Source organism: Poecilia reticulata, chromosome 6 (assembly GCF_904066995.2).
Source record: "Poecilia reticulata chromosome 6, P_reticulata-male-v2, whole genome shotgun sequence".
Lineage (NCBI taxonomy): Eukaryota > Metazoa > Chordata > Actinopteri > Cyprinodontiformes > Poeciliidae > Poecilia > Poecilia reticulata.
The window spans coordinates 2,236,848-2,263,722 of NC_088835.1; the positions used below are offsets into that span (position 1 = coordinate 2,236,848).

Consider the following 26,875-nt stretch of genomic DNA (forward strand, 5'->3'; position numbering starts at 1 on the left):
AGGCAAGGGGTTCTTCGTCCACGGCGCAGAAGAGGAGCCAACAAGAGGAAGCAGGCTAAAGACCAGCAGAGGACTACACCCCGGGACCGAGGGAAGCTTCAAGACTTCACGCCGCCTAGAAGGGACGAGTTCCACCAGCCACCGACCCTGGTTCCTGATCCGACCAACTCCTCTGCCTCTACCCAACGCTCTCAACTCAGTTGCAGCCGACTTGGAAAAGAGACGGAGGTCATTTAAAGACAAAGATTCTGCACGTTATAAGGACAACGTACGGTTTTGCTCCCCTTCTCTTCAGAAAAGAGGACTGGACAAAGACTCTGACCAAGGACATCTAAAGATTACAGCTGCCGAGACCAAGAACCATCGGGTATGAGTTGACCAGCTTCCCCCAAAGCCTCGCTCAGTAAACTTAGTGATACAGGTTAGGGATAAGAATAAGGGTAGGATGTGATTGGTTTTAATTTGATTTTATTATATTTTTACCTTTTTTTATAACCTTTGGGAATTTAACCTGTTTGTCATATGCCCCTGCTAAAGCTTGCTTAATAAAATTATATTCTAAAATTCCAATGAGAATTGTGAACAGTGAGTTTAATTGTGTCAATCTTAATTATTGTTGGTTCTCCTAAATATGGTAAAGTTAACATACATGATTCTAGAGACAGGGTGGCTTTGTGTTTTCCTCTGGTGAGTGTTAAAATAATGACCCTGGGACTTGAATCTAAGTCACTAAACTTAATCTAGCCGTTAACAAGTGCCGTTATTATAGGAGAGGAGCTACCGTTAACAGGAATGGTTGTAGGGGTTATGCAGCTGCGAGGGCTACTCAGCTGATTGTTCCTCAACTGTAAAGGGTCATAACTTCTGGATCAAAGGTAGTCAGAGCTAGACGAGTCCTTTCCGACCCCACTTTAGACAGATAATTCTCCACAAACTACCTCTAGGGTAAGACCCAAGTTCTGGGGATTTTCCGGACCTGTTAGACAGAGAACTGGGCAGTAGTGAGTCCAAAGAGTTGTAAGGAGTAGGCGGGACTTACTATTGGGTAGTAACAAATAAGAGTTACACTTATGTTCACATTTACACATTCGTGCACAGAATTGGTTGATAACTTGAATTTCAGTGTCTTGCCTCTGTTATATCAAAGGGGCAGTGTTATGTTAAATGAACTTTTTTGAGCTTTACATCACGTTATAATGTTTTTAATGTGATTTTCTCCTCAAAAAAAATACATGGAGTGTTGCCTTGATTCTTTCATGCATGTTCGAGAAATCCTTTAGTCCCTCAGGGCAACCATTTAGCGGTGCAAAACGCCTGTTACATGATGGTGAAGTTGGTAGCGCCGTCTTTGAGACGCAGCTCCTCCTAGGACAGTGGTTCTTAACCTTTTTTGAGGTACTGAACCCACCAGTTTTATATGCGCATTCACTGAACCCTTCTGTAGTGATAAATAAAATATGATTCCCCCCCCCCCCCAATTCGAGACATAGGGGTGACCCAACTAGAGTCTAGTTGGGTCACCCCAAGATCACCAAGTCTTCTTAAAAGGTAGAGTCTCTGAGAACAGTTCTTCAAAATATAATCAGTGTTTTTAGCAAAGTTGAGCTGACTATCCAAGAACAACCCAAGGTATTTAAAATTTGCCACAGTTTCAACAGGTTTTCCATTAAGAGAAACTGGAACCACTTTACGGTCTTGTTTAGATCATTTAATTAGCTCTACATTCTTAAGAGAATGAAAAATTAATAATAAATAACAGGGCCGTGCAGAGACCACTAAAGGGGCAGGTGCTCAAAAAAAAAAAAAAAAGGGCACAGCTAACCACATTTTAGGACAGAATATTAACAAAGCCTCTCAGCTTTCACAGTTTAATAAACAATGATAAATTACAAAATTGTGAGATATACAATCAAAGCTAAGGAAAATCTCTATATAGAGCATACAACTATGCATATGTAAGATATTTTATTAGTAATTTCTTTCTGCAGGTCTATTTTGTTATAGGAAAGTATTCCAATATTCAAACCCGAAATTTAGCAAGATATGTAAATCAGAGCTAGACAACCAGACATATTTTGTCTTTACAGAATTACACTATTAAAATATAAACAAGGGCACAATGCAACCTTTTAGTGTACTGTAATCTATAAAAAAGAGCTGCCAGTTTGCTACACTTGCAGTGGAGATGAAGATGGTCCATTCAGGAAAGCAAATCTGCATCAAACTTTAATGTGGAACTGCAGAAAAAAGAAAAGAACAAAAGCAAAAATTTAATTGTTAATGCATGTCACCATGAGAAAAGCCTACTGAGTTTTGCTTAAAAAACTTTTTTAAAAATTAAAATCACACATTTTTGTCTCATGAAGTGAAAAAATAATTTGCAAAACAAACTTATTTGCGCATGTCAGAAATCTTTTCTTGCTATTCCAAGTTTCTGTTTATGACTCAAAGTTTTGCTTGTGATTCTCACATGACATCGTGGGCAGGGCCTAAAATCACAACAAAAGATTTCTGATGTGTGCAAATAAAAGTTTGGCAAATAACTTTTTAAGTTCACGAATGAGTTATTTAATTTAAAAAAAGGTTTTTAAACAAAACGTTTTGTTTTTTAAAAAAAGAAATCATTACAATTCCAAAAGTTTTGATTACAATTTTATTTTCCTTAACTGAGGTTAGGGCCACGCGCCATTATGTCCTAAAATTTCTATTCATTATGCTGCGGTTCATTAATGACACACTTTTATTACATACGTTATATCTATCTTGGTAATTCAGGGTGAGTTATTTTTAATTCTAAATTAATATCCTTGTTGGACTTTTATTTAAGTGTTATTCTCCTTCAAGATACATTTACTTAATGCCAGAATAAATGCGATGTACATTATGCAGCAAAAGAAATTAGAAGACATGTATCCATTATGGAGATGATCGGTTTTGGACGGGCGATGTGCCCCCATTGCATAAGCGATACTGAAGAATGACTGATATCATTAATCTTAATGATATAGGGAAGCAGCTTTTTATTTATCTTGCTTTGCTAGCAAAGTCGTTAGCTAGCAGCTAGCTAATAGCACATCAACAACAGTCTAATGTCTGTATGATAAAAATACTGAATCGATAGATAAGAACAGTTTTTCCTCACCTGGCTGTCTCGTCCCGCTCAGTATTTCTACAGAGAAAGGCAGACGCAGAGGCCTGTCAGTGTCTGTTGTATTTCATTACCTCTCTGCTTAAACCGCTACTCCATGCAGAAGCAGAAACGATACTTCATTGTTTTCCGTCATCTGACAAGTAGCAAGTCTACTCCACTTTATTCACCAAAAACTTTTTTTTTAATTCACCAAAACCTGTTCTGTAATCTGGAACGTTCCCTACGTTGAGCTCCGCAGTTAGCCGCCTTATCTCACTGCGCGAGAGGCAATTGCGTCATGCGTCACGGGCAAAAGGTCAAAGGTAACAAGGTGACCGGAGGGCTTATCATGTTGTGCAAAAAAAAAAAAAAACAACAAAAACTAAATAATTTTAGTACATGTTATGTGTCAGAAAAGGGCTTAGAAAATAATACCAAAACAAATAAAAAATTGACCAAAAGCGCACTTGGGGGCAAGGAGAAAAAGGGGCAGGTGATCAAGCACCCCCGGGTGAGAGCCCCCCTTCTGTTGTTGAATCCCACCAACACCCCCATGCCTGGCTTCCTTGGGTGGAAGAATTGAGTCGTTACCTTTACAAACAGCACTTCCATCTGGTGGACCACAATAATATTCACATTGTGCAAAATCGAGTGAGAGCATTATTGCTTAAAATCTGTTTTCTTTAATTTATTAAAAATAAATAAAACATTAAAACATATTACTCAAAGCAATTGTAATCAGTCTCCAGAAATCCAACAAGGATAACTCTTCGACACACCCTTCCTATTTTAGTGAGTCATGTTTCTGCTTTGTAAAGATGTCAGGCTATAGGAACATAGGACACTCCCACAGTGTTGCAACTTTCAGAGGCAAACAGGAAGAACCGTGAACCTCTAAGCTACGAGGTTTCACTTTCACCCCATGCTAACAGATAGCACAGCACTGGGAAAGCAGCCGCATTAGCTGCTGGCTACTTCTTGCAGGTAAATTATATTTTTTACTTTTGATTCTCTGTAACATAGAAAGCTCTGCTTACCAGATCATCGTGTTGTTGAATCACCAAATACAAGCAATTTCTCTTCATCAGTATGATACTCCCAAAAGAAACTCTAAAACTCCCTGAGCTGACTCTTTGTAAATACCTAGTATTCTTAATGTTACATTCAAGGCCACTGTTCGAAAGCCGTTGTGAATAGAACCCCTTTTTTATCTTGCTCAAATCAAAAGAGCATTTTTCAGAGGTTATTACACTCCTGGATCACGAAGTCTTCAAGTGTCAGAAGAATGTCTGGCCACATGCACAGCAAGAGACAAGGACAACATACAACTAAACACCTTACCAAATAAAAAGTTTTCTTTGGAATGAACTTTATGTTATTTCCATTTGTCAGGACAAATTTGATCACAGGGAGGTAAATTGAATCAAATGTTTGTTTTTTTTGTTTGTTTGTTTTTGAAAGAGCTGCACATCAGTCAAAAAGCAGACCAAGCAGAGTTAAAACTGAATTTCAAAATATGATTCAGAATGTCAAACCATTTATTGTTTAATGCTAATGAGCTCACACTTTTTTTTATACACCGTTTTGACCTTAATTGGAGTTAAGGTGTGTTGAGAAAAATAAATATTCTTAGTGTTTAATACAGTTAAATCTTACGACATGTGAAAATAGTGGATTGAGCAAGATTCTTTTGGATAACATCTTAGAGGACTTTAAGTTAGCCCTGCAGAACAGAATGTCTGTTATCATTGAGGAACCACGTCAGAAATTAACTGTGGCACACAGGCCTGTCTCAAATGAGTAGGCAGCAAGGAGACATCTCAAGTCATCTCCCTCAGAGAAACACTAAAACTTAAGGACAAACAAAATAACAACACAATACTAACAATAATTGCAATTTAATTAGAATACAAGGCATAAAGAGCACCGGCCGGGGGCCGGTCTTGTGAGAAATTCTGTTCCCCTGTGAAAATCTGTTCCCCCTGTGTCGGGAGCGCGCATTGCAGCCAGAGAGGTGGATTCGGCGGATCTGACCATTTTTACGGCGCCATTTCATATTTTTTTATCAAAACATACAAATTATAGTCATTATAAAAATTTTCATTAACGCTCAAAATAAGAATATTAATGTTATAATCACCACTGTTAAGAATAAGTCTCACAGCAATGTCCAACCTCATGCTGTAGACCGCCACGATGGAAACAGGAAAATCCACAACCTCTTTTGCTTCTCCAGGATTAAGTCTGAAGCTGTCCAAATTTACATCTTGTCTTTAACCAAAATAACATGGCTCATATCCACAGCAAGTAAAGCGAGGCCATCAGAAAAATGAATGCCAACATGCCTTTAGACTGACAAACATCGCTCCTCCTCCAGTTCAGTCATGAACAGATAGAAATAACCAACAAAATCTAACTTCACGTGACATTTTGCAATTGACATTTGCTAGTTCAATTAAATGAATTAATGTGTGTAAAAATATTATCACAAAGTGAAAGCAATTAAATTGTGGAGGGCCCCCTGCTGGTCAGGGCCATTAGAATTGTCATCACTTTTCACCCCTTTTCCCTTGTGTATGTATATATTTCTGTGTTGTTTGATATTTATGGTAGTTTTTATGCCCGAGTCTCACAGAGTTTACCTTAACTTATATTCTAATGTTCTGTTGTAAACTTTATGCTCTCTCTCCCTTTCAGATGATCATGGATTATGTAGAGCCCATTCTGTCTATTGCTTCACAGATCTACACCCTGGTTGAGAAAGTTAAGGCCAATAAAAAGCGCTGCTGTCGTGTTGTGGAGCGAGTAAAAGCCTTGGAGGACTTGGTGAAGTCAATCAAACAGAGGAATGCAGTCGATCACTCTGCTGAGGTGGAGACTTCCCTGAAGGGACTCTCCATCACTCTCAAATCAGCTCAGGAGCTCATTGAGAAATACACTTTGTCAAACTTGGTGAAGCGCATCCTGAAGTCCAGCAGTCATGGAGATGAATTCAACAGTGTGAATGAACGGCTCAATGATGCCTTCCAAAGCCTAGTGTTAGCTCTGCATCTAGAGCATGGAAATCAGCTGTTCAGGGTTTTTGACCAGATCTCCAGGCAGAAGGAAGATGAAGCTGACAGCAGGGAAGATGATGCAGAATTAAAAAGAAGTAAAAAAACTGACTTTAATTTAACTTCGTAGATTAAATGATAGATTTTAGTTAAATGAAACTGCAGATGTATACAGTAGTTATCTGAAAAATAAATCCGATTCATGTTTGACAAATCACATAAAATTAGTGTAGGCCAAGACGGAACAAAATGGCTGCCTTTTTAAAAAAGATCATATCTGCATTAACATTCCATTATAGATTGCTTCTTTAAAGCACAGCTATGTTGATTGTCAGCAGCTAGTCCTAAATAAAGCACATCTGTTTTTTTGTTCCTCAGTGCTCATGGAATATGGGGAATATGTGGAAACCATGCAAAGGGATCTTGAAGACATTAAATCCAATGTAGTAAAAATCGTGGAGATGCGTGAGTATACAGTAACTTCACTCTGTTGAAACTCCAGAAAGTCTGTAGTTTTCTCAGGTATTACTCTTTTGTTAATGTTTTCCATTTTGGTGATTGGAAAAAAAATATTTAACAAATCTCAACTATGATAAAATGACTTATTGCAATTCCAATGGTTTAGTATTTTGTCACTTGAGTTTTGTTATTATTATCATTATTATTATTATTTTTGATACCTTATTTTGCCAAAAATATTCACTCACCCATTCAGCTGGAGTGGAGTATTGGAATATGGTCATATGCACACTCATCAGGAATATTACAACGAAGGCAGCAGTTCAGTCATACAGTGGAAGGTGACATGAAATGCAACATGTTAAGATTCAGTTGTGGAAATAGTGGCACCTCTTAACTGTAAAGCAGAGGGTATAACTTCTGAGGATATTTATAAAATAATATCTAACAATATAAAACAGTAAATTAATAGTCAACCACACTGTCATGATTGAAGGTAGACTTCTAACCCACATGCAGAATCAGACCCGGAAACTACTGGTGAGTTACTATCTTTATTAGAAAAGAACAATCAAAGGGGTCCGTGGGTCTAGGTCCGAGTCCAAGTCACGCCTGGAAGCGGAGAGAACAGGTTAATGGTCTGGTAGAGGAGGGTAAAGAGCGATGGGTAACCGGGGCTATCTGCTTACGTCTTCTTGAAAGGCTTTCCTACGGGGGAGGGGGCAACAAGCAGTGGGCTGGAGCGGGCAGGCAGGTGAGGCTCTGAGAGCTGCAGGCAGAGTTGCCGATGGAAACTGACCAGATCCCGAAAATGAAAGAACAGGGAGCTAGTGAGGAGGGTTGACAACAGGCAGAGGTTTCTTCGAGAAAATCACAAAATGCTGGCGTTTCTGTAGAAGGCTTTAACGAGCTAGAGACTACCATGGAGGGATAATCATCCGGCAGAGAGGAGAGGTCCGATGGCTCCTTAAATCCTCTCTTGACTGATGAGCCAACAAGCTTCAGGTGTGCAGCTCCACTCCAGACCACTCCCCAACGGGGAGCCGAAGGGGAGAGAGACTTTTCTTAAAGAAAAGCCCAGAACCTGACACACACCAGTTTTAGCATTTATATAAAAACATTTATATGTATACATAAAAAACCCATTTATATATGTTGTAGTGCTGCCTCTTGATTAAAAAATTTAACAATTTATCTGTAGTGCTATGATTAATCATGATTAATCACAATGCCCTTCTATGTTTGAAATATAGATATGTACTCAGTTGAGCTTCTTGCAGTAACAGTGTGCCAGGCAAGCTTCAGTAACAGTCTCCCAGTACTCAAAAGCAACCAGGGAAATACATACAGGTACTAGCAAACTTGTTCAGGGGACAATTGACAGATGATATATATATATATATATATATATATATTTTTTTTTTTTTAGTTCTTGTGTGGCCCATCCTTCACTAACTCAAACCGTTAGTCAGATCAAGTTAGATTTTTTACAATTATTTGTAAAACCTTCTACTGACATTTCAATTGTTAGAACTTTATTAAGCTATAATGTTTGTTAACCATTTTTAAATCAATGGCAAAAACTGTAGTAGTGATGTCCAAGTTGAGTAAAGTCATAACCTTTTTGGTAAGTTTGAAAATAGTATTTGCCTTTTATTTTCACAGTGAATAAACCCAGAATCATAAGTATGGACATCCGAATGATTAAACCAGATGAACTGAAGAATATTGAAGAAAAGCCCTTCATGACAACACCGACCTCTGAGGTCTACAAAGGAGAATTTGGTGGTTTCACAGTGGCCATCAAGAAATACACAGGAGCCAAACTAGGGTCTGTGGCCTATTTAAAGTCATGTGTGAACTTTGTTTCAGAAATTGAAGAGCAAATTGAGAAGCACAGTCTATATGTTTGTGATCTAACTTGGTGTAATCAAAAATAATCTACTAAATTTTTTTATTTTCAGCTGCCCTGGAAACAATATATCCAGATTGATATCAATTATTAAAGAACTTCTTTATCAAAAAAGTACTTGTGCGTTTCATTGTAAGAACGTTTACACGACGTCTAAGTGTTTCTGTAAAACACAGATGCACAAGTTCCTTGCTGCTCATAGTTTCTGCAGAGTTGTAGATCAGGACTCTAACCAACGGGACAGACGTGTCACTGGACTGAGCACAACCATTTTATGATCTATTATTCATAGTCATGCCTGCTCTAGATATGTTTTGAATAAGACTATCAAACATAGCCTAATTCTCAGAAATACAGCTCTTTGTAGCATACTGTTACCATAAACACCTTCTCTACCTGCAGGATGGTAAAGTCTGTCTTTAACAAGGAAGTTGAGACCATGAAACGTTTTGAGTCACCCAACATCCTGCGAATGTTCGGCATCTGCATCCGAGAAGAGAACAGTGAGTAGTGATGCACACAATGCTCAAGATAGTTCAAATAGCAAAGAGTTATGTCACGCTTAATTCTGCAGCTTCAAAACCTGAGTTCCTCGTCATCATGGAGTATTGTGAAAAAGGAAGTCTTCGAGATGTTCTGAACTCCAAACATGAACTGTTATGGACCAGGAAAGCATCCATGTGTTTGGATGCAGCACAGGGACTTTACCGGTAAGTTGGCTAAAGTTCACTGTCTGCGAAACTCACATTTAAAGATTAAAAGAGGAATTAGAAAATGTGTTTGTGAAAATTAGCTTAAGAGAACTAAAACCAAAGTAGTTGAAACATTTTGGAAAACTTTCTGAGAAGTAATTCTTATTGAAATTTTTGTTTTTGTGGAAGAAAATGGTCAACAGACAATCTGCTCGAGGCCTCTGACCTGCCTTGTCAGCAGCTAGTCCTAAATAAAGCACATCTGTGTTTTTGTTCCTCAGTGCTCATGGAATATGGGGAATATGTGGAAACCATCAAAGGGATCTTGAAGACATTAAATCCAATGTAGTAAAAATCGTGGAGATTTCATGTCACCCAGTAGTAGAGGCAGAGATCGGAAATTTCAGACAGGAATGTTTTGTTCTGTGTTCAAGTTTGTCCAACAGCTCTGTGTTTGCAGCCTGTTAGAGAAGTTCTTAATGTTCTCAATGGTCCATTGCATCACTGTCTTCTTTAAACTCTGACTTATTCATATTGCAGCAGATTACTCCCAATGTCAATACAAAGCACTTTCCCAAAAGGTTCAATTAATCTCAAGTTGTATAGAACTTAATTTTTCCAAATTCAGAACTCGTAACCCCTATGGAAACCCATTTCAGCCATGAAAGAAAAAATAAAAGGCCAACAGAAAGTCATATTTTCAACTTACAAAATCATAATTTCGACTTTCAAAGTCATAATTATGAGATTGAAAGTCATAATTTCGACTTTGAAAGTTGAAATTATGGCTTCCTGTTGGTCTTTTATTTCTTCTTTCATGGCAGGAATGGGCTTCTGTAACCGGATCCTTTTCTGCGTTGTGCTGGTTATCAAGTGAATGGACCGTAACAGTTTATCTTTCAAGCGGATGATTCTCGGTTTATTTCTGACGAAAATACAAAGTCAAAACAATTGTGTTAAAGGCTGCTTGCTCCAAGTCGTCTCCCGCAGGACAACATGACAAAAAGGGCGGGAACACCTCTCACAACTTACAAATAAGATAAATAAACATTTTTATACAACATACCTGACGAGAATACAAAGACAAAACAACCGTGTTAAAGGCTGCCTGCTCTAAGTCCTACACAAAACAAAAGTATATAACAAAAATGTACTTAATAGATCTATAAATAAACTGAATGTATTTAGTTGGAAAAATAAACAGCACACCTCTCCCGCAGGACAACATGACAAAAGGGGAGGGTCTAAGGGGCGCAAACAATTTAAAGACAATACCACAGAAGAAGAAATAAAAAGGAGGGGCTTGCGATATTAAAGTAACACAGTTAAAACAATGACAGAGGTGTTTCAGTAAGATAAGGAACAAGACAAATAACAAAAAATAGACATTTTGTGTAATTATAACAAAAGAGAATTACAACCAGGTTACACTTCCATACTCAAATTCAGATCAAGAAATATTCCGGGCATATTGAGTTGAAACAAAACAAGGCAGCATTGTGGATTGTGACATGTTTCACCAGGTGTAGTAAAAAGTTAAAGTTTGGGAGCTGAAGTACCATGAGGAGCTGATGTAGAGATGTTTGGGTCTCCACCTACTTCCTCCAAATATGTGTGGTGTAGTAACTTAAAGCTAGCAAATCGAGATGAGCAGTATTATATACTTGTTTGGCTAAAGCATCATCTAAGCTCAGGGTGGTTTTATACATAAATGAATAAAATTATGTCTAATAATGTTGTCTTTTAGACTCCATCTAACTGAGGAAATAAGTAAGCTTCACATGAGCATCACTAGCAGTAAGTTTCTCGTGGACGAGAACTACAGAGTGAAGGTAAAAAAGTCAAAACACACTGGAATGAGATGCTGATAACTATTCATCGCTTCTTATACTCTTTCTGTTTTCAGCTGGGAGGGTTAGAACTAGCCAAAACAGAGACATCACTGAAAAGAACTACTAAGAGTAAAGAGGATAAAACCATCAGCTTGCTGTGCTACTCCTCTCCCCAGCAGCTCAGCAACATCAACCATGCATACACCAAAGAGTGCGAGATCTACAGGTTGGTATCACCAGGGGCCACTATCCAGTCAGTGTTTGCTTTTACAGGATGTTTTTTGAGAAATCGCTTTTGATTTGCAGTGGTTTCACAATTAGTGTTTACAGTGTTAATATTTAAAATACTAAAACTTTCATGTGCTATTTTAGCAAGACAGGATAAGTTGATTCATTCAAGACGTTTGAAAGAAACAGAAGTCAGAAAGTCAGCAGGGTTTTTAATATGGCTTTTATTCTTTGCATAGGTAAAAATTTAATCAGGATGATTGAATGGAAATATGTCACAAATGAAATAATAATAGAAAAATTTTATCTTGTTCTTTTTCAGCCTGGGAATCGTTTTGTGGGAAATTGCCACTCGTAAAAAGCCTTTTGAAGGTGTGCATCTGGAAACCTGTCTTTGCAAATAATCTTCGCTAAATCTGTTAGATTTAGATTTATTTGTATTTTCATCAACAAAGAAGTTTGTTTCAGTTTTGTTCACTAGAAAAGACCATGTAAAGAGGGTAATTTTTTTTAGAAATACATACTTTTGCTGTTTTTACATTTAACTGTTGAAAAGTATTTATATCATCTTCAATATGCAGTAGAAAAGCCTTTACTGGAATCATGGTAGTCCAGCCTTTTTTATATAATTGCTGAGAAACTTCTGGCATGTTTCCTCTGGTATTTTTAACAAATCATCTGTTCCAATCAGTCTTTGAGTATGGAAGGACAAACATTTCAAGTTCTCAATCAGATCTGAGCCATGGCTGAGTCACTCCTTGATCTTTATTGAAATTTTCTCTTTCTTCTTCCAGACTGCAGTGACGACGACAAAATCATTTCTAAAAAAGTGTGTGAGGAGAAATATCAGGAGCTGCTCCCTGCTGATTGTCCTGAATCCCTAGGGGAGATGATCAATGCCTGCAGGGCTTATGAAAGCTCTCGCAGGCCATCTGCTGGAGGTATGGAGCTGTTGTTTTCGCTCAGTTCCACTCTGGGGCCAACTTTTACAACTGAACATTTAAAACGGAGTAGAGTCAGCCTTAAATGTCTCTGACTTTGTCTCTTGTTCTCCGCAGTGTTGGTGGATAAACTGCGAAGTGTGCTGGTACAGTTCGAGAAACAATGAAAGCCTTCAACACTGATAATTTTGTTCATGTGATGTGTCATAATAATATTCTTCTATTTCTATTTTGACTGTAATCTTGTTCTTTTTTTTTTTACTTTCCCTGTAGTTTTTAGTAGTTTTGTTAATTTTGTCTTGTAATTCTCAGTCCCATTTCCTTTCTTCCACAGCCCCAACATGAGAATGTCATAGTAACTACGTAACTGGTAACTTTAAATAATCTTTGGTTATGAGGTTGACACAATACCAACACTTTCAACTTGATACTCATGCAAAGAAAACATTATGATACCACAGTAACCTTTCTATAAGGTAGAGAGTTACATTATGATATTTCTGTATTGGCAGATCAAGACTGAAATTTGTTGCTCTTTACAGACGTTCTTTCAAATAAGGAGCAGAAAACATGATTAAAATAGAACTATTTCCACCGTGTTATTTAGGCCACAACTGAGAAGCAGAAGTTCAGCACTCATTAGAAAAAAAGTATTTAAATTGTAAGTGTTGCTTCCCTTTGTTTGCAAAACAATATGTTTATGTCCTTTGTGGAAGTATGTACCTTGGATTCAGTTGTAATTCATTTTCTTTATCTGTAGTGTATTCGCGTGCTCTTCCATTTTTGTGTTGCTGTACTAAATTGTCTTACTAATGAACAAATAAAAGATTCTTCTATTCTTTTATAGATGTAATTTATAAAAAATATTTCAAAGTGTAGACAAAGATCAGAGGGCTGCTTCACAAAACCAGGATAGTGATTAAGTTAAGATTTTTGAGATATCTTGGCTTAAGTAATCCTTGATTCGGTTTCACAAAAGTGGTAACAAATAAGTTACAATGGTGATTTATCCTGTACAGCAAGCCTGCTAGCTGTACTTACAGATGAATTTTAACTTAAAATAATGTTAACAACGTAAATTAATTTTATTTTTGGCATATAATTAACAAATGCACAATTTAAATCACACAACATTTAAAACAAGTTCTTATTTACATCATAAGCAGACAGAGGATAAATTGTAACTGAGCTTATAACAGAGGATAAATTGTAACTGAGCTTATAAACTCAGTTACAATTTATCCTCTGTCTGCTTATGGCATTTATGACAATTTATCCTCTGTCATTTGATTGCTGTTTAGCTGCCTTTGGAGTTAAATTGTCCCTTCAAAAGAAAAGCACTCTTTTGTTTTGACTGTACAGGTCACTAGTCCATTACAATGAAAAGCAACTCATTCTTTCTAATGCAGATTTCAAAGACAAACAGAAGTGGAGCTGAAAAGCACGTGGAAGGAGCAAAACTCTTTCTGCTTCACATATCTTTCCTTTGGATGCATCTTACTGTGTATGTGCTTATTGAAGAGAACTGACTTTTGTCATGTTTGTCTTTTGTTACTTCGTCATTATATTTGTTCTAATTATAACCAGCTCAAATGTTTTCACCTGGTTTAGAGTCTCTGGTGGACTGAATAAATTCTCTGGACAGGAAGACCTCATTTCCTCCACAGACTTAAATGAATTATATGGCTGCAAGTTTCAACGCATCTGAATCATTTATTTTAGCAATTACATTTTCTCTAGGGATGACAATATTCTTATCCCTCAAGAAGTAGAGTCAAGGCAGCTGGATAGACATTGAATTATGAATGACTAATTATAATGCAGCTGGTCTTTTCGGTCACAGACAAAGATTGAGAACATTGAGAACATTGAGAACACGTCTACTTATGGTTCATAAAAGGCATTCAGACATTGAGTCTTTATTTTTCATGGTAACTGACCTTGCTGTGTGACAAGAATTTGAAGACTGGATTTGTGTTCCAGTCTTCTCCCTTGGTATTCTTTGGAGGTTTATTAGTAAAATAGCATGCTGGTAGGTTATGCTATTGCCACACTCAGTGGCGGTTTCCAGTGTTGTGGTCAAGACCACCTAACCCGAGACCAAGACAAGACCAAGACCAGAGCGTATCGAGACCGAGACAAGACCAAGACTTTTAGGGTCCAAGACCGGGTCGAAACCAAGACCAGCGGCCCGCACTAAATGACACGATAAAATGTTAAATATGATGAAAATTGCTTCTCAAATTGATCTGAAAGACCCATATTCCCATAAAAACACCTCCTGTTGTCCTCGGGTCAAAATGAACGAGATTTGTATGTGTTTTCCCTATACACAGAAAATGACGACAACAGGAGGGTTAAATACTTAATACATTTTACCAATATTAAAATTAACTGCTTCCATCTTTGTGCTACAATCCGCGGTGGTCTCATGCCATCCCTAAAAAGATAACACCCTGGGTGTTTGCCCATATTGCTCATGTCAGAATCCATCACTGTCTGCACCATTAAACATAGCAATTGAGGCAATGCCCTGACGGCAAATAACGCTCAACTATGAACACTGACAAGGGAGCAACAAAGAAGTAACCAAGCACAAGGCGCTCACCATGACTGTTTTTACCCTCTCTCCAGCTACATGAAGCCAGGTAGTCTGACACCATGGCAGACATTACAGCTGCCAGTTTGAACGAAAACAATCATAGAGCAATGTGCATGCTCTTTCGTTCTAGTGTTTTATTTATTTGTTAATTAAAAAAATATCAATGTATATGATTAAATAAAATAATGATAGCTACGGCAGTGTATGCAAAGCATTGCAAGAACAAAGAACGGCTCTCAGTGACCCTCCAGTCCTATTTTCTAAGTAAAGAGCTGTTCAGAAGAATCAGACTGCTCCTGAATGTCACATCACTATATTGCAGACTTTTGGACACAGCTGTCCCATATTTGCGACAAGTCAGTCAACACCTCCACACAATAATTAAGTGCAGTGAGTGACAACTTTTTTTCCATCACAAATACTTATGTGTCTCTGTACAGCTAGCTTTGCTAACTTCACGTCAACAGAGCTTACCTTTCTTTGAGCTTCTTTTCTAAGTGATGAAAAAAGTTAGACGTTGTCTGTCTAACTTTCACAGATGTTGTCTGTGAAAGCGAAGTGCTGCTGAGTTAGCTGTCGCCATCGGATTTCTTATTATTTATGCAGCGCTATTCTATTACTGACGATTAGACAGACAACTTTCTGCCGCTCAGAGAAAACCACTGCGCATGTCCTGAAGTGCCGCGTGTGAGTGAAAGGTGGGGAGGGGGAGTAACAGAAACACGTTATTGCTTGGATTTTAATCGGTGCATTTTGCATCCACCAAAAACAAAGATGTTAACAAATAAACTGGACAGTATGTTGTACGCTTAGTGATATTTTCACAGTTGCGGTCTCGACTGGTCTTGAAATAAAATGCCAAGTCCTCAGCGCCCGAGACCGAGACAAGACCGAGACCAAATGCGGTCGAGTCCGAGACGAAACTGAGAACATCAAAAAAATGGTCTAGAGACCGGTCTTGAGACCAAGACCGATCTCGAGTACTACAGCACTGGGAGTTTCTGATATGGGCGACACAGGCAACTGCCCGGAATGGCATCTTGTGGGGGGGTCATGAGCATTACCCCCTCCATCTGGCCCTCTGAATGTCAACAGTGCCTAATGTTTTGGTATGTAATAGGAGGAAAAATCAAGAAGTGAAGATTTCATGGATGCTGCCCTACATGATGATCCACTAGATACCTGCTGATTTATGTAATAAAAAACATTTATTGAATTGCTTTTACATGCCAAATTTCTTTTTAATGTTGGGTTTGTTTGTACTGTGACTTATGTTGGAAAAATATATTTTAAAAATTTATAAGAATTTTGAATTAAAAATAAATTCTTGCACTCTTAAGACTTGAGCGTAAGCTGCAGATAGCTTTGACAGGTGATATGGTGAGCTTTACTCTGAAAGGATGAGCTTACTTTATTCATATTGCTGATGTAATTGCTGATGTTACCTAGAGATTCAGTTTAATGAGCACGCCAGTGTTACTTCAAGTGAATACTCCATTAAAGTACTTCCGTCATTTCAGTGCAAACATGCATTATTTAACACCCACATTGTGAGGTAAAAACTCAGTTTGGCATCTTTGAAATGAGGATCTGTGAATTTATTGTGGAATAAAATCCATCTACAGCAGGGTTGTCAAACTCATTTTAGTTTTGGACCAAATCAAGATCATGAATGCTCTTAAAGGGCCGGTTGCGCCAGAATGTATCGATAAAACCTGTTCACCATCTGTCAATGGATTTTTAAAATTCAATATTATTGAACATTTTTTCAGTCATTCCAGGATTTTGTGATTCTTCGTGATTTTTTTCCAATAAAAATCAAAGTGTTTGTGGTACTAATTTGGACATATTTGTGACATTTCTGCTTATTTATTACAGTAAATGTGACTTTTTATTACTCGGTGTATAAATCATGGATTTATATATCTGATATCCGTTAAGACTAAGGCAGCTGTTTAGTACAATTAAGAAAGTTATTGACAAATTTGATAAAAATCTACAATAAACTTCCAATTATTAGTGCAAAAAAGGGCGCTGATTTGTAGATTTTGCATGAATGTCCACAGTAATTCTAAAGAAACTGGAGGAACTGATTGAAATAATTTGGCAATAAATAAATAAAAACTGCAATGATTTGATTGATAACATGATATTTAAGCACAGAGTTTAGTCTAGAATCTAGACTAAACTCTAGAATCTAGACTAAACTCAGACTCGGCCACATAAATAGCTCTAGTGGGCTAGAGTTGTTCACCGAGTTTGATCTACAGTGAACAGTGAACATGTGATCTACAGTGAACAGAAGCACAGGTGTAAGTGTCAGTGGGTAAAAAGGAAATATTGTGAATTTATATCAAACTTAAGAAGGATTAATAAGTGCTGCAAATTTACCATCTATTAGAAATATAAAGAACCACTGTGGTGCAGATGATGTTTTTCTAATTTGCTGCACAACATGAAAACAGGACACAATATTCCATCATTTGATTTGCATCTCATATAAATAGCTCCTCGGAAATGATTCAGTAAATTGATTTTAAATGTAAAAAAGGGACTGGCTTATGTAATCAGTCTGAAGCAGGTTCATTTTCAGGCCTCACATTCAGTTCTCACCGCTCTCAGGAAACAATACTAACATGGTTTTCTCAATAATATTTGCCAGTCCCATTTTTTTTTCACTGGTGTAAGACACAAACACCATTCATTATGTTATTGGAGTGCTCTGCATCCTACAGTGTCATTAATGCAGCAAACAACAAGTTATGAAGCATGTAGAATTTTCTCATCTACATGTCCCAGTCAAAATGAGGAACATACCAATTTAGAATTATGATGGAAAAACTGTCACATTCTATTCTATTCTATCCAACTGTCTTTTGAAATGCTGGTTATCTCCAGCAGTTTCTGCAAGAGATCATAAAGTACTCTGCAAAGTACATCATCATTTATAATTTATTTCTCAGTTCTTCTATGAATCTGTTTATACTAACTACAACAATTTTAGCTAATTGTTTTCAAGAAGACTGCTTTTTCATTTTTATTGTTTGAATCTCATTGTTTTCTACTGTGGCTAGTTAGTCTCACTTTGGTTCACTAGAGTTCAAAAGACTCTGCAACTAATTCCAGACGTCAGTGACTGTCTCTCATCTATTCTTAAATGTCTTTAGGTTGGGGTGTCATATGTTGTTTTTTGAGATGTAAGCCTACTTGAGTCAGTAATGTTCTATATATTCTGGATTTCCTGACTCCACAGGTCAGACAATAACAGTGAACAGGTCTTAGTGTAGCTAATGAAGAGGAATTCAGCTGTGTAAAACTCGTGCAAAGAAAAATACTCTTTCTGATAAAGAGTAATTTACTCTGTCAAATACACTGCTAAAAAAATAAAGGGAACACTTTAACATTTAAGTGAACACTAAAGTGTTCCCTTTATTTTTTTGAGCAGTATATTTAAAAAACATATTGGGTGAATAGGAATCTTTAGTAATGCTCACTATGTGTATGGACATAATGTATTATAGTCTTATTAGCCATAATTCAGAAGATGAAATCTAAAACACAGGTGTCTGTTTCCCCAGAAATTAGCTTTCTACCAAGTTCAACCAAATGGAGGTGAAGACGTGACCCTCCGCACCCAGAAGGAGAGCGATGCTCAGAAGGAGCGCGGCAGACGTAACATCTGTCCGTTTTGGAGAAGCGAAACCATGCAAAAATAAATAAATAAATAAATAAATAAAATAAACCCCGGCAAAAACGCACGCCCGAACTGCGGACAGGGTTAAAAAATAAAAAATAAAAAAAAAAGGAAAAATCTCGCAGAGTTCAATTGTTCGGTTTGGTTCAGACAGATCCAACTGTCGATAAACCAGCGCAGGTTTCTCTGCAGATGCGACCAGGAAAAATTTGAGAAGCTGAGCGTTCAGACCCCAGCGGGTGAAGAGATGTAATTTAAGTGGAGTCGCTTAATTTCATTTGTTATAAGTTATTAGAGCCTCAGTCAGTGGTTTGTGTCACTACGGAGAAAAAGTTAAATGCATTTATCTGCTTTATGTGTGATGTAATCTGGATTCATTTAGGTGAATATTAACTAAACCGCATAAAAATGCGGCTAAATAGTCTATGTTAGTATGTTTTGACAGGTAATTTGACAGGTAAAAGTAGTTCTGGTCGGACAAGAATTGTTTGCCTGATGGTGGTTCGGGCTTCTCATGAGTTTACATTTAATGAGTTTGCAGCACACAGAGAAAAACTAAAGAGAATGTGTGATCAAGTTGTGTTGATCTACTTATTGTAGTTTAAGTAGAGGAATAACAGCTGACTGTTGAGGGAGGAAAGAAATTAAAGTGCAGATTCGTTAGACGGAAACAAGCGCAGTGCGCTGGGCAATAAATGCGCATAAATGCTCCACGGTTATGCTCCAATTAATCACACATGAGATGACAAACGCCAAATATACAATATATAGTTACACTGCTTAGTTAATGATGTTTTAAAAACAAAACCAGTAAAAACTTAACCTAGTTAATATGTCAGATTCCCTCCTCACCCTCGTCTTCTGTCCAGACTGTGATGAAGCGCAGCTGATCACTTGGTGCGCAGACAGTTTCAACTTTACGCACAGAGAACATCGCGGAGCTCATTATAAGAACAATATCTGTCAGAGAATCATCTCTGATCTGGTCGCTTTAACGAGCCAGAGACTTTGGAGCGTCTAGCGCAGCTGATCCGCTTGTGCGGGGGTTTTCTCCTGCCGAGAGAATTGAGTGCGGGATCAGGAAACGATCAGAGTTCTGCTGTCTTCTAATCACGTAATTTCGTGAATTGTTACCTGATTTCAAAAACGTTCTCGCAGAGAAATACTAAATGTTTCGTTGGATGACTACAAATTGAAAATAAAATGATTTTTTTTCTTTGACGTGCAACGAAAAAACTCTAGCTCCAAACTACGAACATTGTCGGCCCCTCTTCGTTATTTTTCCTTTTTTTTTTGCGGAGGATCAATAAATAACTTATTGGTGTTTTACAACCACCAGGTATGAAGTGCTTTAGCCTTTGAGTTGCACCACAGCACAGCACAACGGAAACATCCAGGAGAAGAATATCAGCTTGTTGTTATGAGTACAAGTAAAGGAGGCTGGTATCGCGCCTGATATAAATCTATTTATTTATGTCATCACATGGACTTATATAAAGTTTTATACATTTTCTTTTCATATATTTATTATTGTTTTTCTTCTTTAGATATTAGGTCGGCTTAGAATGATTCCAAATAATGGACAGGAATTACCTGGTGCTGTTACTTGTCAATCACCGGGGGGGTCGGGGACTAGGATGGCCAATCATCCTAGTGGCCAATCATCCCCCCGGTCCCCCTTTGGCTCCGCCCCTGACAGTTACCTCACAGTGCCTGACCATCCTCTGACATTTCCTATTTTCTCTTTATTACCCTGTTGTTTTGCGCCTCTGCAGTACTCACTGGGTTAATTAACAAACACAGATAAGACAAAGAGCAGGCCTGTTAACACCTGCCATTGGAAATCGCTCTTATCTGCCCTGCATTTGACTCAGTCCTCGATAAGAAATTTACAGAGTTCAGTGTGGCCCATAAAAACATGGCTGCCAGGCTGAAGAGCCACAGCAAATTAACCCCTTCAGCCAAACCTCAATGAGGGCCAATAAAGCAGGGCGTTTGCTGGTGTATTACAACCATGGATCTTGCAACACTGGCTGCCTATTCACTAAATAAATAAATTACCAAATGATAAAAATAAGATATACAGGGCCTTTACACTAATGTTTTGAACTTTGCAGCAAAGATACCTCAAAATACATACATGAGCAGAACTATTACTATAAAAAACATCTACAGATTAGATTATTGTAGCATTTATGTCAAACAGAGATATACTTGAAAATATTTTATAAAATAATTTTTTAAAAAGGTTTTATTGACTCTAGTGGCCTTTATTTGAGAGAGGTCAAACAGGAACGTGGGTAATGAGAGCGGGAGAAGAGGTCATCAGGGTGGGACTCGAACCCAACTTGTAACCATTAAACAATCTCCCCTTCAGTTCAACCTTATAAGTGAAGACACATTGTTGATATTACCATTATAAAATAATTGGCAATTAAGCATTGGCAAAGCTCAGAGTAATTTTCACAGGTGGCAGAGCATTGTTGTTAGCAGTTGCTGAAAGTAACTAAAAAAGTTACTTTTAATGTAACTTAATAATTTTCCAAATCAAGTAATCAGTAATCTAACCAAGTTACTTTTTCAAGGAGTAATCAGTAATCCGATTAAAGTTATGTTTTCAAAGTAACTATGCCATCACTGCCCATGACAGCTGTGCTTAGGACCGAGGCCTCCAAACATGGGTTGTGATTTATACCTGCAGCACCCCATAAAATCATCTTTAAATGTATACCTATAGCTTTTGAGCTAACACCATGGCTTCTGCAGGGAGCTGAAGACAGAGCCTCCCCTTCCTCTGATTTTATGCAGTTTGAGACAGTGCACACTGCACTGTTTGTGCTTCTGCTACAGATTTCAAGGAGACATCTAGGTGAAAAAAAAGTATACTGAAAAAGTATATATATGAAGTATACTTCAAACATACTTAAATTTGTGAAAGTACACTTTAAGTATGCTAAATATTAAGTGTACTACCTATAAGTATATCTGAAGTATACTAAAAATACACTTGTACCAATTTCGAAATTAGAACTTTAAACACACTTAAATATAATTGTACCAAAATACACTTTTAATATATATAAAAAGTAGCCTATACTTTAAGTGAACAAAATATGTATGCATTTTTAAGTGCCTTAATAATCTTTTACTATTTATTAAAATTGCATACAATAAAAAAATTATAATCATGATGTAATTTTTAAGAAAGTATCCAATTTTCAGATGTGTGATGTAAAACCTTATAATCAACGGCATTAGCTCCAGTTGATACTCCAGACCAGATGGTGGCGGTATTGCACACTTTCATTTATTTAAAAAAACGCCACAAAGAGAAGAAAAAACTTGAACGCAGGGAAGATAACAGACGCTGTTCAAATTCGTACTTGCATAATGCCTTAAAAGTAGAGAGGGCCTGTTACTAATTTTGGTAAATTCAAGCTGGTGACGACAACACAACGGGATAATAACCGACGGAAATTAAATGTGTGTCACAAAAGGAGCCCGGGGGGACGAAAGCTGCTAAGTGTTGCTAGCTGGTGGTAAGTTTGCTTATTAATTATCTTAATTTAATTATAAACAGTGCATTAAAGATATATAACTTACGTTGGTTTCTTAAATAATTATTTTATCAATTTTATTGTGACTTGTATGATTATTACTATAGCGATCATTCAGCTTCATGTTATAACTGCATGGAGGTTGTTTGTTGCGACTTATACTTTAATTCATAAACTATCCTGGTTTTAATTAAGCTCCATAAGAAAAAGAGACTTTGATATTGTGATGTGGTTGTTCTAACTTGTTCATCAATGATTTTATCTTCAACATATGTTTGCAGTCTAACTAAGCAAATGAAAATGAAAGAGGAATCCAGAGAGATCGGGTGTTAGAAAACCTAAAGACTTTCATGTCTCAGAAGAGGCTCTGACTCCAAAAGATCACCAACCAGCTCTGAGGATGAACCTCCACATCATCTTCATGATGTAAGTTTGTTTTTTCAATGAGGAACTAGCTACATTTTCAACAACAGGAACTGCTGTGTTACCAACATTAAGTGCTTCATAAACATGATTTGATTTAAAGGTAACTAGAAAGAATTTTTCTCTTCTTGTTAATCTAACATTTATCTTAATTTTATTTATTTGTTGTTGACTTTCAGGGCCCTGTCATGGACTGGTGACCTGTCCAGGGTGAACCCTGCCTCTCATCTGATGGCTCCTGGAGATGGACACCACCAGCACCCCTGTGTTCAGTGTGTTAGATCATTGATGGAAAGATTTTAAGGTAGTTTGTCTCCTTAAGTCCACACTGAAAACAGCTTCATAGTTAATGCCAACATCAACTGATTCTGTGACATTGCTGACTATTTCTAACATAAACATTCTGTATCAGAAGCACAAAGAGTGCAGGCAAAGAAGACACCCAGAAATGTTTTTCCACCCCAGGCATCCGATCCCAATCATCATCAGTTCTTATGATGTCACATACATGGCGAGTCCACAACGTCTTAAAATTGTAAGTATTATTTTTTATTTGCCATTTTCTGGTCTCTTTAAATACAAATGCTTTCTCTGTTTAATTGCTCTATTGTTCTTTTTTGTAGCTTTCTGTAAGATGCAGTGAACAGGAATGTTCTGTCGTTGATTCTCACTTTCATGTTTTATTGTCACACTTATGTGTTCACTTTTGATGTGTAAACTTATAATTTATGTAAAGTTCATAAAGTTGTGAGTAAAATTGGACAATTTTAAAATGTCGGTAATAAAACAAAATAGTTAAATTACCTTGGGCATCTTGTGTAATTAATCTTTCCAAGTAATGTACTGCAGTGTAGTTATGCATGTCATGTACAAAATAGGTACGTAGGAATAAAGACTTTCACGAGTAATTAAAATTGTAGTTTATCAATCGCAGGAAATCAAAAATTAAGTGTAATTTAAATACATTACTAATATCCATCCATCCATCCATCCATTTTCTATACACCCTTGTCCCTTGGTGGGGTCGGGAGGGTTGCTGGTGCGTATCTCCAGCTAAGGTTCCGGGCGAGAGGCGGGGTACACCCTGGACAGGTCTCCAGTCTGCCGCAGGGCAGCACACACTGACACCTAGGGACAATTTGGAGAGGCCAATTAACCTGACGGTCATGTTTTTGGACTGTGGGGGGAAACCAGAGTACCCGGAGAAAACCCACACATGCACAGGGAGAATATGCAAACTCCATGCAGAAAGACCGGGGCCGGGAATTGAACACAGAACCTTCTTGCTGCAAGGCAACAGCTCTACCAACTGCGCCACTGTGCAGCCATCTGTTTAAATATACTACTAATATATTAGTAATGTATTTAAAGTACACTTAATTTTTATTTTTGATTTACTGCTATTGTTAATAAAGTACAATTTTAATTACTCATAAGTCTACTTTGTAATGCATAACTACACTACAGTACGTACATTGTTTTAGGCTACAATTACATGGAAGGATTAATTATACAAGATGTTCAAGGTAATTCAAATATTTTCTTTTATTACCAACATTTTAAAATTGTCCAATTTTACTCACAACTTTATGAACTTTACATAAATTATCAGTTTACACGTCAAAAGTGAACACAACATGAAATTTTAAGTGTGACAATAAAACATGAAAGTGAGGATCAACGACAGAACATTCCCGTTCACTGCACCTTACAGAAACCTACAAAAAAGAACAATAGAGCAATTAAACAGAGAAAGCGTTTGTATTTTAAAGAAGGCAGAAAAATGGCAAATAAAAAAAATAATACTTACAATTTTAAGACGTTTTGTACTCGCTGTGTATGTGACATCAGAACTGATGATGACTGGGACCGGATACCTGGGGTGGAAAAACATTTCTGGGTGTCTTCTTTGCCTGTTTATGTTAGAAGTAGAAAAAAATTGTCAGCAATGTCATAGAATCAGTTTATGTTGGCAATAACTGTGAAGCTGTTTTAAGTGTGGACTTAAGGAGACAAACTACCTTAAAATCTTTCCATCTATGATCTGAACACACTGAACACAGGGGGGCTGGTGGTGCTGTTGAGAAAAATTATTATTTTGAGTGTTTAACACAGTTTAAACCTTTTAGAACGAATTTCTTAGGTTTGAACAGGTTTGTGTTAGTGATTTAAAACCCAAAGAACTATTGCTCGGTTAAGTATTTAAAATACAAAGGAGAATAGAGGATCTGCAAGAGAATTTCGGCTCAGACCCCTGGAGTCTTATCATTAAAGACAGGAGGTCATAAATTAACATATGCAGGGAGGTGGAGGACAGTATCACTTGAATTACTCTGAGAAAGGGAACTTTGGTCGGTTCACGTAACCAGGATGAGAATTCTTCTAAACTAACATCTGACATGGGGCAAAAAAACTGAACATAAAATGTTTTAAATCACTAACATTTAATTTGTAAGACATTTTTCTTAGTTATTAATAACATGTTTTGACTAAAATTCTATTATCTTGTTTTATAATTAATTTAGTTAATGATGAATGTATTTGAAATTGTATTATTTCTGACTATATTAGAATCACATGAAAATGTTTTGTTTAGTATTAGAAAATACTTAGGTTTATGGTGAATGAATGTCTTAATTCTTATTTGTTTTTAATTCCTAATTAGAAACAGGAATTATACTTCATTATTTTCTGTTGATATTATCTATTGCTTTTGGTTTGATATCAGGACTAAACTTTGGAGATGCTGAGTGCAGAAGAACAAATTGGGTTTTTGGAGAACTTTTCATTGAATTAAAAATACAGTATTAAAGGTTTGTTCCTGGCAGAGCAGAAGAGAAACCAGAATTTCACAGCTACCTGTGAGGTTCCTGCATCTGTTTCTCTTTGCCCAGATGGCTGTAGAGCCACAGGAGGCCGGATACTGTTAAGAAAATAAATTTAAAATAAGTTAGTTTTAGAATTTATTATGACTTGATTGAAATACCATAATTATAGTTTTAAAATTTATAACATATTCTGGCCTATTGATCTTTATTTTACTGTAGTTAAAGCAGATTGTTTGCCAAGATCTTCTGATCTGCTCTTTGTCTGTTGGGAAACAATCAGTAAGAAGTTCCAGCTTTTCACACTGATCTGTGAAAAGCCATAAACCACCATGAATTCGGAGAGCCTGCTTCTACCTTATTTAACAAAAGGTGTTTGATCTTGCGACCAAACTGCGGGACTTTTTCTAAATTTTAAAAGGGCCAGAGATGTCTTCCAATTGGTCAAGTAGAGATACGCCTTATTTGAATACATTAAAGAGGTAAACACACCTACAGGTATAAAAGTTTGTGCACAAGGGAAACAATTCAGAAAAAAGCTGATTTATTTTACTTCTGCACCAGCTCTTTCTCCAAGGACGTCCTTGATATTTCTTTGTCTTCTTGTCTCAGGTAACAATGTTTGTATCTGTGTTTCTTCAGTTTCCTGTACTATCTTATATTTTCTTCTGATTGGATTAAATCCTGTAATTCTGTGACGTCAACACGCATTGTTGTGTTTTTGTCCCCGCACGTGGCCACGCGAGAAAACCCGGGATCAAAAGGAAGTATCAGAGCCAGAGTTTTGCTAAATTTACCAGTAATATAAAAATTCTTCCTTAACATTTGGGGGCTCGTACCGGTTCCGAAGTTTCGGACGTGCGCCTGTGGGGACTTTTTAATTCGTCTGGGTCTGACGCTGCGGTCTGGTAAGCCTGTGTTAAGTTTGCGGGCGGTGCCGCTTCGTTTGACCCTTCCGACTTCCCTTTGCTGTGCGACGCCGCAGAATTATGGAATTCTCTGCAATGTCATAGAAAATTCCCCCCGAAAAGAGCAAGAATAGTTTAATGTTAATGAATGAATACACACTACAGGGGGCCGGTGGCGGGCCCGCACAGAGTACCACGCGCAGTCTCTGTCTCAAGCTAGGCTTTAATTTGTGGCCTGCAGGAATGTTACTGTGCCTGTAAACTAACAAATTTAATTGGATTTAATTTTGTGTGTTCTAGTTGTAGAATTGGCTTGATTCGGCCAGGGAATTTGCTCGTTCCTCAAGGACTTATGATTTTAAGGGTTAAATTGGCTGAGTCTGTCGTTTTGGGCGATTTTAGGGACTTTTAGACATTTTAATTGGAAAATAGGGCATTATGTCGCCTTCTTCGCTGGCTCTTCGTAAATTATGTAGCTGGGCGGATTGATGGAAGAACATATTGAAATTGAGTTTTGACCCGACTCTGAAAATTGAAAAGTTGTTGAAAATGTAGAAGTTGTTGAAAATGTAGAAGTTGTTGAAAATGTAGAAGTTGTTGGGAATTTCTTGCGTTGCAG

General features: G+C 37.3%; 1 protein-coding gene and 2 long non-coding RNA genes across 4 annotated transcripts; 2 read left to right on the forward strand and 1 right to left on the reverse strand.

The window, feature by feature from the left end:
* Positions 1–3,595: 3,595 nt before the first annotated feature.
* Positions 3,596–13,089, forward strand: LOC103470751 (mixed lineage kinase domain-like protein). Of its 2 annotated transcripts, XM_008419400.2 has the most exons (11): positions 3,596–4,114; positions 5,828–6,281; positions 6,562–6,648; positions 8,308–8,473; positions 8,957–9,057; positions 9,129–9,264; positions 10,994–11,078; positions 11,153–11,304; positions 11,629–11,678; positions 12,101–12,247; positions 12,365–13,089. In XM_008419400.2, exons 2-11 carry the CDS (start codon positions 5,828–5,830, stop codon positions 12,412–12,414), a joined length of 1,428 nt encoding a protein of 475 aa, XP_008417622.2. In that variant the 5' UTR covers positions 3,596–4,114; the 3' UTR covers positions 12,415–13,089. The 2 variants fall into 2 exon arrangements, with proteins under 2 accessions (XP_008417622.2, XP_008417620.2); XM_008419398.2 differs by lacking the exon at positions 3,596–4,114 and having other exon boundaries at positions 5,774–6,281.
* An 8,709-nt stretch (positions 13,090–21,798) lies between these two features.
* LOC145551961 (uncharacterized) lies at positions 21,799–22,827 on the forward strand. Its single transcript, XR_014087857.1, has 3 exons — positions 21,799–22,082; positions 22,382–22,526; positions 22,703–22,827. It is a non-coding gene; the product is annotated as an uncharacterized LOC145551961 (long non-coding RNA).
* Positions 22,828–24,049: 1,222 nt separating this feature from the next.
* LOC145551886 (uncharacterized) lies at positions 24,050–26,186 on the reverse strand. Its single transcript, XR_014087750.1, has 2 exons — positions 24,334–26,186; positions 24,050–24,241 (listed from the first exon to the last, which is right to left on the reverse strand). It is a non-coding gene; the product is annotated as an uncharacterized LOC145551886 (long non-coding RNA).
* Positions 26,187–26,875: the final 689 nt, after the last annotated feature.

Coding starts and splice junctions, on each gene's coding strand:
- LOC103470751 (XM_008419398.2), top strand. CDS start 5,789: ATGTTCTGTTGTAAACTTTATGCTCTCTCTCCCTTTCAGATGATCATG. Junction 11,679..12,100: donor TCGTAAAAAGCCTTTTGAAG/GTGTGCATCTGG, acceptor TTCTTCTTCCAG/ACTGCAGTGACGACGACAAA. Junction 12,248..12,364: donor TCGCAGGCCATCTGCTGGAG/GTATGGAGCTGT, acceptor TGTTCTCCGCAG/TGTTGGTGGATAAACTGCGA.